This window comes from Lissotriton helveticus, chromosome 5_1 (assembly GCF_964261635.1).
Source record: "Lissotriton helveticus chromosome 5_1, aLisHel1.1, whole genome shotgun sequence".
Taxonomy (NCBI): Eukaryota; Metazoa; Chordata; class Amphibia; order Caudata; family Salamandridae; genus Lissotriton; species Lissotriton helveticus.
The window spans coordinates 1,243,913,710-1,243,925,814 of NC_136065.1; the positions used below are offsets into that span (position 1 = coordinate 1,243,913,710).

The following is a 12,105-nucleotide window of genomic DNA, read 5'->3' on the forward strand; positions in this document are numbered from 1 at the left end:
CTCTAGTAGTGTTACACAATCTAGTAAAATGTGAAATATACTATCATATGTGCTAATGAACAAAAAGGAGGTTGGTAAGTTAAAATATTTGTCTATGATCACACCATTTGGTCATGTGGGGAAGCGGGGATTCATCCCAGAATTTCTGCTTTCACATTGTGCAATTCAGCCTCTAGTAGGCTATATATTTCTTCCTCTCCTGTATTACAATAAAGGTCACAATTTTGTCTTTAGTCTTTGGACATGAGATTAGATTTTGGTCGTCAGAAAGATGCAGATGTTTATCTATGAGGGAGGAAGAAAGAAAACAGACTATCCTATGTGAGTATGGCACAATAAGATATCTCTAGGGTATGAAAAGTACCCATCAGTTACTGTCCGATACCACCCTTGTCATCCTCTGGGTCTCCTCACACCAAGGAGAATATAATTGTAGCCACTATGTGTGAGAGTGGGTACTGCTGGACCAGTGATATCAGGTAAGTATGGGGGTATCTGAACAAATATGTAAGAATAACTGATTTGCAGTGCGTAAAAAATAGTCAATAATATCTATTCATATAGATGGTTACGATATACTATGCGATCTATACCTGTACTTTTAAATCGCATGCTGAACAATACTGCATTTCCCTACTTGCCTTGCTTTGGGACGTGATCGGACGCACTGACGTGAGACGAGTGCACGCTAGATCTCAAAATAAACATGGCGTCAACGCTGCACTCCTCACCTCCCCGAGTCAGCTCGGAGGGACCCCCGGAGTACCGACGTAGAGGTGAGTGTGCTTGGGTATAGAAAGTTACTTCATTTTTTCCCCTCCATGTCTGGGTTAGAGTGCCTTTTGATCAGTTCATGCTCACTCTTATCATAGAGACGATTGCACAAACGTTATTATTTCTTGGACCCGGGTGAAAATGTTTGATTAAAAAATGTTGTTTATTCGTACTGACCCCCTCGGCAGAGGTAGGGGATGAAGGCTGTCTGACAACACGTTTTTCACATCCGTATGATCTAGGGTGTGTTAAACAGAAACTGCCGAAACAACAATACTCACAAGAGGCTCTTTTTCGTTTACATCATTGTGCAGCTTTCTACGTACTTTAATATGTTTGGAGTCACTGTGTTTTCGTTGTGTTTTTTGATTCCTCGAAGCTGGTAGCTTGACTCATTAGCTCTATTTTATCGTGCAAATCACAGTGATATATATCATTATGACAACCCTGCTACAGCACACAATAGTCCATAAAATCCTGAATATATTAGTACTATTCAAGGAATGCCAGACTGTGTTTGCTGAAATATATTTGCTACGATTACCCCTCTATGCACAAAGGTCATGTGTGTGTGGATGTACTGTGCATAGATGAGGTTGTGTGTGGTGATTCTATGATCTCTCACCGACCTCCCCATTTGTTTTTACTAGAGCGGTGCTCCACTTACCTGAGCCGTAGCCAGGTGAGGCGATGCTAATTCCTACTACCTAATAGGCAAGCGGGTAAATGAGATTTCTGTACACGTGGGGCCAATATGTTTATCTATAACATATTTGGAACTATCAGCATCTGTTGATGTTTGTGGATGTTATGAAGATTATGACACCAATATTTTCTCTTTTTTCTTTCTTTTCTTCCTGACTACTTTGGCATGACTTCTTCTGCTTCTGGATATGATCCAGTAATACGGAGGATATACCCTATGCACCTGGGGTTCCCAGGTGACATGGTTGTTAAACTTATTTTTATTTTCATTGCACCTTAATATTCTTTTGCAGTAGCGAGCGATAGGTCCTGAAGAAGGCAGCGGACAATTCTAGTCCACTTACTGCTGAAACACGTTGATCTCTATTTCTTACTAGCAGATATTTGTTAAACCTGCTAATATCTCTGCTCTGTTTTTAATATTGGAAGACAGAGGGGCATCATTAAAACAATTTTCCCTCTCATCTCTCCAATTTTATTCTCATCATTCAATACACATCACCTCTTTCTACTTTTCACTACTTTTTACGCACTGCAAATCAGTTATTCTTACATATTTGTTCAGATACCCCCATACTTACCTGCTATCACTGGTCCAGCAGTACCCACTCTCACACATAGTGGCTACAATTATATTCTCCTTGGTGTGAGGAGACCCAGATGATGACAAGGGCGGTGTCGGACAGTAACTGATGGATACTTTTCATACCCTAGAGATATCTTATTGTGCCATACTCACATAGGATAGTCTGTTTTCTTTCTTCCTCCCTCATAGTTAAACATCTGTTGATTTCATGCCTTAGACAGGACTATCTGAGACCCATAGGCACCTTTTGTAGGTTTATGTTTCTGATTGGGGGCTGTGTCTATGTGCAGGTCTATAAATATGCCCTAGGACCCACTTCTTATCATATGTATTTGATGTCAGAAAGATGCACCATCAAAGTTCAGTTCATTTTTGGCTTGAGAGTGCAAGAGGGCTTGGAACTGAATCAGAGCCTAGTATCCGGGTGCAAGCTTTCAACAGCTTGCCCCCCTCCAAAAAGAGGGAATCAGAGTTTACAGCAGATTTGAGGCAACGCTGTGCCATCTAGGAGAGGCTGGGTGATGTTTGCCATGTGGCATTAAGACAGGAGGGTAAACCATAGTTAAATGTTTCCCAAAAATGTGAAGGAAAATATATTTTGCACGTCATTTGTGATTTAGGTGTTGCACCATTAATATATGTAGTAGACCTTTGTACTTACTACCATTCTATGTGATTTTAGAGTTAATCTGTTTGTATCTCTTCCTTGAGTGACTTTACAACATGTACATTTGCAATTTTTCCCTCCTTTCACTCCACTTGTGTATATTTTTATTTATATCTCTAACCACTAGTGTATGTAGTAGACCTTTGTACTTACTACCATTCCTATGTGATTTTAGAGTTGTTTGTATCTCCTCCTTTAGTGACTCTACAACGTGTACATTTGCAATGTTTCCCTCCTTTCGCTCCACTTGTACATTTGCAATCTTTTTCCGTTTATATCTTTTATGCTACTCATGTAATCCAAAATCCTTATGAAACGCAACTGGTTCTTTTGTACAGAGCTGACCCCTCCGGGTAATGTTCGCGCTATATAAAATCGCATTAAATACATTAAAAAAATGAGAAGCCCACCTTAATAATAAATGCATCCTTGTGTACTTAGAAGGGGAAAGGAATACTCAAAATATACCAGAAATGTTTTACTATAATTACGAACATCTACACACCAATTAAATCTCAATCAAATTAAATGTGTGACCTTGGCCCGGCCCCCAAGCCCCACCCCTAAGCCCCACCCCTAGTCCACATGTCAATTTGATGAATACCTGCACTTTCCATTTAAAGCACTGGTGTTTAACTAAAATAAACGCAACTGTCTAATTTCCGATATTCTTTTCTGCATTCTCCTTACTTTCCTCGCACTTCTGTGATCTTTCCTTGCGTCTATGCCCCCTCTGCCTAACCATTTATTTCACTCTTTACCCCAACCGGGCTCCTCTTCCTTGCTCTTTTTATTTGCTATTTTGCCATTCTTAAACAGCCTCTCATTTTGTTGCTGTAGTTATACTTCTTTTTCTTTAACTGTTTCATTCTTTCTATGTCTCTCATTTTCATTCATCTAATTCCCTTCCAACTAGGAACTGCGACAACTCATAACTGCAGATCTCTGAAACCAGCGAAAACGCTAAAGTTCTGCGCATTTATCTTTTTGCCGACAACAGAAACAAAATTAGCGTTACAGACTTCCTGGAGATGACGACTGATATACGTCGCCGTACGTCTGAGGTCATACGCTGATTTCGAACGGACCTATCCGTGAGCCCGATACTGCGTGGTGCCTGGAGCGCGCGAGCAGGTTGCTGAAGGCGAGGTGAGTGTTTGCAGACCGTTGCGAGAAAGGGGTTTAAACTTTAAGTGTAGATTCATTACCTTCCTTCTCAATGTAGCAGTTTACGGAAGCAAGTCTTTATAATAAGATAATATTTGTGTGGGCGCGTGCCTTTTTTAGCTAGCTGAACGTGGGCCTGCGCTTTTGAATGTTAGAAAGAGAGAGAGGATGATTCTTTGGGGAACGGGGGTCGGTCGCCCTTCAGAGTGATTGTGTGTGTGTGCGCGTGTGTGCGTGCGCTTTGAGATGATGGAGTGCATATTTCAGCAGTGTGCTCTTCAGAGAATAACGGGCGAGAAACGACCCTGGAAGTTAGTTGACAAAAGAGTGACATATATTTGTTTATGCAGTTTTATTATTTATCTATATGTGTGTGTATATATATATCGTCATTACCTAAAGGTCTTAGGACGCTTTACAGTAAAATAGGATTCACTACAGGAGATACAAATGTACATCCAGTTGTGATCATTACTAAAGTGACGGTCGAGGAAGTTATGTTTTCCTTAGCTTAAGCTAGCATGAGTCAACTGAATTTTCTGCAATCAAGTTTTCCAATCCAGACAGCCCCCACACTTACCGTTATCAATCTTACAACATGGTGTCAAGCAGTGCATCATTGGCTCCAGTCTAAAGTATAGTAATCAGATAATTCGCCTTGTATTGTAATTGCGTTTATATAGCCCTTACTACCCCTGACGAGGCGTCAAATGGCTTTTTCTGTGAGTAGCACGCTACTCTGGAACCCATAAAGGATTAGTGGTTAATTAGTATAGTGAAAACATGAAAGTAATTTGAGCAATGGTTATGTTAGGTATTTGGATAGAGAAGGTAAAAAGGTTTTCATTTATATAGCGCTTGCTACCCCGATGGGGTGTATAAGTGCTTTTTTTGGCCAGTACCACTCTACCCTGGAACCCACAGTCCAAACAATAGGTTTATATTGTTTTGCATGGGATCTGTACATTTCAAGGCTTGTCAAATATTTATTTTTAAACTTTGAATTCAATAATGTTTACTTGAGAAAAGGGGTATTGTGAACTAGAATAGATTTAAAGGGCACGTATCATTTGCAGGTGCACGAATTTCCGAGTCCCTTGCGGAGGTTTAAAGTTACTTGTATGCAGTTAACTGTTTTCCTTAATCTGTGGGCTGACTTGACTGTTGATGAGTGATGTTTGAACTATTCATACAGGACTCCCCCCAAGTTCATCATCTGGTTGAAGAGTGGCAGTGTGTAAGGTACTAGTATAATAGCCAATTCCAGTATGAATGTTCATTGCTAATGCTACACACACCTCATCATATTGGCAAGTTTCCTTATTACACAACTGCCAGTGTGTGTATTACCGGTTGGCGAGTGATAGTGCCATGCTGTCATTGTATACGCTTATCATTTTCCAGCATTTGTGTACTCAAATGTTCCTCGTTAGGTTTGGAAGTTCTTAACGTCATTTCTAGGTATTCTGGTCGGTGTGCTGTTCCATTGTGGTGTGCCATTGTTAAAACCGGGTACAGCTGGGTGGGCGACTATACAAACTGCTGGAGGAGTGTCAGTTCTGTACAGGCAGCTGAGATGGTAGCAGAATGTGTGGACACCTCGTAAAATGCCAGTGTAAGTGTGGTCAAGCAGCCACAGGGATTCCAGTGAACTCTCATTTAGTTGTTGAGGTTTAATACATATATCTTAACGTATTCAAAGACTGTAATTGAGAAAAACTGGAACTGTGGTTAGCTCCACCACTCTTCCTTAAATGGCACTTCCAGCACACTGCTCCTAGTAAAATACCTGAATCTTTAAGTCACTTGACAGACCAATGCTGCCTACGTAGTACTTTAAAATAACTCCACTTTAGGCATGCTTCCCTGAGCGATTTTTATCATGACCAACAATTGAATTGACAAGTACTCTCCCGTGTATTCTATGTGGAACCATCATGTGTTAAACTGGTTGGATATAGCAACTGAAAAAGTAGCATTGGTGCGGATCTTGTATAGGACTGAAACTGCACAGTTGAATGTCACCCATGATCGTCCAGTATGGTGGAATGTTGAAGCGTCCTTAAGGATTTTAGTCTCCCGGATACAGTGAGGTAGTCTCGAAGTCACAGCAGAAGGTTGAGGGTAAGGGAAATTAATCAGTTACATCCGTGGGCGTTTTCAGCCTGTGGTCCACTATCAATTGGCCCACTTTCCGTAACCCTTTAGCCCTAAATTTGCCCCAGGATTGTTCTACTCCCCATAATATAATAGTCCTTGTTTCATAGGAGGGCACCTTTGTATAGACAACTGGTTTTCCTCCGCTTAGCATGTGCTTTGCAAATTTCATAGATTGCAGTTTCAGGTTGGAAATTATGGGGCCTTGCCTGCTCCATTTACAGTATTTGTGTGGTATTCTTTACCTGCAGTAGGAACTTTTCTATGTGGACCCAGTATGGTGAGTCAAGGCTCGAATTTGCTCATGTTGGAATACACATCTGTACGATTCAATGTGTTGTAGCCTAAATTCCCCACTCATTAGAAGCGTGTAACGTTCCCATTTTGTATTTTTGGTGAGGGTTATGTCCGTCCCATTTTGAAGGGTTTCATCAATTTGGTAAGTTCTCTAATCATAAGGGTCTGTGTTTTGAGTGATAATTGTGCAACTATGTAATAAGCGTGGCATCACATTCATTTAGTAAATTTGAACTATTCCCCACATGGAGAAGTGAAGTTGAGACAAGCACATTAAGTCTAAGTACATTTTTGAAAGCAGCGGCTTTAGATTGTCTTCTATCTGGTGAAGTATTTAAGTAGATTCTGAAGAACTTCAGATTTGATTGTTTCAGATTGGAATTTGTGCTCTCCTATGGGCTCAGCGGTAGTCAAATGAGAATGGGGGTAATGCCTCTCATTTCACTGTGTTTTTATAGTCTGAGAACTCTGAGATGGTTCCAATAAAGCTGTGTATGGTTGAGAGCCGATTGGACAGAAGAACCAGTATATCATCAGTGTAAAGGAGTGCTTTGTGTTCTTCTACCATGGCCTGGTCGCTGCGATAGCCACAAGGCAAAATAAGGATATCGCAATGGGCTCAAGTGCTAAGATGAACACTAGCAGAGATAGTGCACACCCCTGCTGTCTTCCTCTGCAGATTTTAAATTCAGAGGAAATGTGCCTGGTTCATCTCATCACTACCACTGGGTTGGTATATAGCCATTATGTTTTGGCAATGATTTTGTTTGAGTCGGAGTTTAGCAAGCATGTGGAAAAAGTAGGGCCATTCCACCCCATCAAAGGTTTTCTTTGCGTCCAATGAGAGAGCCACTTTTTCATCTTGTCATGTTGTGCATGCCAAAGAATATGTGTCTGTGTTCTCAAGTGGGACGAAAGGGAGTGATGTGGTACGAACCCAACATGGTCCTAATAGATAAGAAAGTCAGAACTATTTTTAGTCTATTTGCCAGTACTTTGCTCAGTATTTTCAGGTCACTATTATGTAAGGATATTGGCCTTTAGCTGGCATGGTCCATTGAGTCTTAACCCAGCTTCAGAATAAGATCTTGACTGTATTTGTCTCCCTCAGGGGTGTTTCCTCCCCATTTACAGAATCCTTTAACATAGCAGTGGCACTAATTGGGACTTGTTTATTCTTTAATGTGGCAGTGGGAGCCTGCTGGTTCCTGGAATTTTGTTCTATTGGAGACTGTCTATTACTGATGCTATCTCACCTTCTGAGATGTTTTATTTTAGCGAATGGGTAAGTTTCGGGTGTTCAAAGGTAGCAGACCAGAACTGCAAACAAACCAGAACTGCTCTTACTAAATCAAGTTAAGACACTGTGCAGAGTATAATGCCTAGTAGCGCTGGACTCAGCACTGACACAGTTCAGCTCTAGAATTGACATGCGTGGCCCAAGTAGGTGCCACCTCTGTACGCTGACGTCGTTCTTTCTTTCCGTGCCAACAGCTCTCTTTGTGTCTTTCAGAGACAATCTCTAAAGAAGAAACCTCAGTGTGCAAGGGATGTCTACCCAAAAGCAGGTTGAAAACAACCAGGTATGACTGCTGTGTCTTTGCTACAACTCCGAGGCTTGCACCAACTGTGCGCTAATTAAGCCAAACGCCATCTGGGAGAGCGAAGCTCTACATCGCCAAACCCAAAGACTCTTTTTTGAAACCACTTAAGTTGCAGACCGCATTTAAAGTTTGGTGCTGCTCCCAGAGTCGTTGAAGCTCTTCGTGAGGTAAATCTTTGTAGAGACAATCGGGTATGTGTAAAATGATGCCCAAAAAATCAAATCATCATTCATACTTTTGGTCAAACTACTTTAAATTTGATGACCAATTCTTCATGCAGGTAAAAGGTACTGCTATGGGGTGTCCTTATGCCCCAGAGATGGCAGTACTCTATATGACCCAGTATGAGAAAAGATTAATTGATACTAACCCATTTGAAAAACACATCAAACAATGGTTACACTACATTGACGACGTCTGTCTTCTGTGGCAGGGGAGTCAGACTGAGTTAGTGGCGTTCCATGGATGGCTTGATGCACGACATGAGGACATCAAGTTTTCTATACAATATAGTAAAACAAGAATTACATTCTTAGATGTCTAGATAAGAAGTGAAAAGAGCCAGCTCAAAGCATCCCTTTACAAAAAAGACACAGACAAGAATACAATCCTGCATTACAGGAGTGCCCATCCAAGGAATCTAAAATTAAATCTTCCGTATGGACAACTCCTAAGAATTAGGAGGAATTGTTCTGAGGTCTGTGACTGAGAGACATGCACAGACCTTCTGCCGCTAGATGACACAAAGAGGATACCCCAAAAAACTGTTGAAACATTCATTGAAGAGGGCTAGATTTACACCACGTGAATGCCTACTTCAGGTAAAAGAGAAGAAAGAATTGGACCAAATGGTATGTGTAACTACCTGAGACTCACACATTTCGGCAAATGGTACTCAAAAATTGGCACCTCATTGAAGACCTTGAATGCTCCTTACCAAAACCAATTTTTTCTCTAAAAAAGAATCCAGGTATAGGACAACAGATAGTCCGTGCCGACATATCACTGCCAAAGCCCAAAAGTGACGTATTATCTAAATGGAACCTAACACCAATAGAGGGCCACCGCAGGTGCAGCAATTGTGTGGCTTGCTCAAATACAATTGAGGGCAATGAATTCACCCATCGGGGCGTAAAATGGAAACATTCAAGCTTTACAAATTGTAAGACCAAAAACGTGGTCTATGTAATAGTATGCCCCTGTTTGATGATTTATATAGGGAAGACAAATCAACAAGTTAATGTGAGAATTACCCAGCATAGGTCATGCATTAAGAAAAGAGTCACAACAGAACCGATGGTTGAACATTTTATCCAAAAGTCGCATGGAGAAAACGATTTTAAATGGACAATCTTCACCTTGAATGTGTTAAAATGCCCTATTGATATTGATAAAGCTTTATTACAAAAGGAAGCCTATTTGATCCTGAAATTTAACAGTGCAAAAACAGGATTAAACTCGCTGTCTGAGATATCAAGAGTGTAAGTTTCTAGCTCAGTGCATCGATTAAGAAACTCAGTTTCCCATAATACAAAGTTCTGGGTTTCTCAAAAGCACTTCGTAGAATGTGCACTACATTACCCTGAATTTGCTTGATGGACATAAAGAGGATGGGGCCCCGCCTCTAAGATGTCTGCCGAAATTCAGTGAGGAGCCGATAGCTTGAGTCAAGATGCAGGTAAAACCTTAATTTACTCGAGCCACATTTGAAATAACAGCGGGTACGGACGAAAAAATACATAACAAATTCTTTTGAACTTCAGGACATGGAGCAAGAAAGAGTTGTGAGCCACGAGTGATAGCGGTGCCTTCAAAAACTCTTTAAGAGGTACGGGCATGCTTATTCCGTGTCAACTAATGTATATTGGGCTGATGGCCAAAGGGATACTCGGAACCGCTTACAGAGTGTGTTTTTTATTTACTAGCTCAGTTTTATAAAAAGACGCTGGGAATAGTACAAACGCGCCTTTGCAATACGGAAAAGTTAGAACGTGCTGTAGCACTGGAACCTGCCAGGTATGAGACACGCTTTTCAGGTTCTATAAATGATAAAAAATGCGCCCCAGCAGATAATGAGCCTAAAATAGAATTATTTCTCGGTACGCTACTGACAATGAGCTAACGCTCTATGTGAGAGAGAGAAAAAAAGTGATTAATACAGCGTGACAAGGAGAACGAAGGATTTGAGGTAGGCTTTCCTTTTCATGAGACAGCAGTGTTACCTAACGAGAGCTGTATAGTTGTCTTCAAATGAAAATACCTATCTTTTTGAAGGATTACGAAAGGCACATCAACATTTTGATGTGTACTAAGGAACACGCATAAAATAAAGAGGCTAAGGATAACCCAAGTACAGCCTGGCATCTCGAGCAGAAGCTCAAATAAAAGAAGAGCTGTTTGCATTACGCCCAGGTACAAATATTCAAATAAATAAGGCGACAGTGTAATATATAGAAAGTGAGCCAGCTGTCCAAATATGTAAATACTCATTTTGTCTTTTACATTTTTGTACAGAAAACTAAGGAAGCCCTGATGAGACTCTGGGTGTACAATCCCCTAGATTCGAAACGCGTCAGCATAATAAAGGAGTGTATTATTTGAAAATATTTGTTCAAAATTGCTCCTATAGATTGAAAAATTTAATTTTGATTTACTCGGCAATAATCAAGGATATGTCATTATTGTTTTTTCTTGTGTAAAGTTCTTTTGTGTGGAGTCTACTTGTGTAAAGTTTTGTACTTTTAAATGTAATGTATAAAGTATGTCCTATTGAAAATGTGGATTTATAATGGTGATGTAAATAATTGTGTAAATAATTGTGTAAGTGTTAGTAAATGTTGTATAGATCCAACTCTGGTACTACTTTTCATATATAAAGTTTGTTAAAAAGACATTTTAAACAAAAATTCAAACTGAAAGGTATAAATAAAATACCGGTGCAAACAAAACTAAGTGTGTTTTGACCAAAAGTATGATTAATGATAGCTTGAAAAAATTGTGGGATAGTTAATTGTGATGTTTAATAATTGTTATATGGCCTAACCTAGAACACATTCCTAAAAGGGCCTAACTCCCTGATTTATTTCAAAAAATCAAATCGGCATTCCTTTGCCATTGGCCTGTGCAGGCCAGGGGAACAGTGACCCTCGTATCGATCTCGCTACCGGCGACTGAGCTGATCCCGTAATTGATTCTGGTGCAACCCCAGTTTCCGGAGCCCGCCAGTTAGGTCCCACCAGATCAAATAGTTAAGGACGACTATGATCTGACTCTTTAGATCCTTACCTACTACACTGGCGCACCTCCGGGCCCCAATGAGTTAAGAGGCTCTCCATCTGAATTATCGCCGGCTGGTTTTCTGATTTCCTTTCCTCCATTCAACGAGGTACTGATGGGTACGTTAATTGGGGGCGTGGCCCAAACCCTGCATCTGCCCTCCAGTCAGTCAAGAGATGGCCAAGCGCTGTCGTCCCGCTCCAGTTGACCGTGCTTTTGTTGCAGCATGCTTTGCCCTACAGCCTGGTGTTTCATGCTTTCATGAGTTGCACACATTTTAACATCTTTCTTGTCACTCTATGCCTTCCCCTTCCTTAACTTCCTGTCTCATCGTCCACCGTCCCACCAGCGATTTACTGAGGATCGTTTTTTCTTCTCTAGTCTATCCCTTGCGCCGGGAAACCCACTGTGGGTAGCTGATGTGCTCTACAAGTTTTAAATGAATGAATAAAAAAAAAAAATCGTCCCTCAATTAAGCAGCAGAAAGTGGAAGCTGCTTTGGCCAAAGGTGCTATCAAAAGGATGCCTGTGCCAAAAGTAGATCCTAGTTGCAATTCCTGCTACTTTCTGGTGTCCAGAAAGATGAAGGCCTGTAGTCTATTTTAGTCCTGCACCCTCTCAGTGCCATCCTCGGAATGCTCACATTGTCCCACGTCTTGTCTGCCGTTAACCGGGGAGACTGGTAATGTGTAACCTTTAGGACACCTAGTTCCATATGCCTTTCCTGCCGGCTCACCTGTGGTTTGCAGTGGGGCAGGAGCATTTCCAGTTTGCTGTGCTCCATTTTGGTCTCATAAGTGCCCCTCTGATATTCACGAAAGTTGTGGCAGGGCATCTTTGGAGTGTGCCAGTCTTCCCCCTTCCACATTGAC

At 41.0% G+C, this 12,105-nt stretch overlaps 1 protein-coding gene across 11 annotated transcripts in view; it reads left to right on the forward strand.

Annotated features, from left to right (window-relative positions):
• Nucleotides 1-12,105, forward strand: part of BUB3 (BUB3 mitotic checkpoint protein) — a 172,632-nt gene that overhangs the window by 15,758 nt on the left and 144,769 nt on the right. For 3 of the 11 annotated variants that reach the window (XM_078644006.1, XM_078644007.1, XM_078644010.1), the window contains 2 exons: nt 3,649-3,881; nt 7,867-7,936. In XM_078644006.1, coding sequence (XP_078500132.1) covers nt 7,904-7,936 — 33 coding nt within the window. In that variant the 5' untranslated portion in view covers nt 3,649-3,881; nt 7,867-7,903. Of the gene's footprint in view, nt 1-3,648; nt 3,882-3,914; nt 3,970-5,099; nt 5,142-7,866; nt 8,125-12,105 lie in introns of those variants that run through there. The other 8 variants (XM_078644005.1, XM_078644008.1, XM_078644009.1 and 5 more) reach the window with 6 other exon arrangements.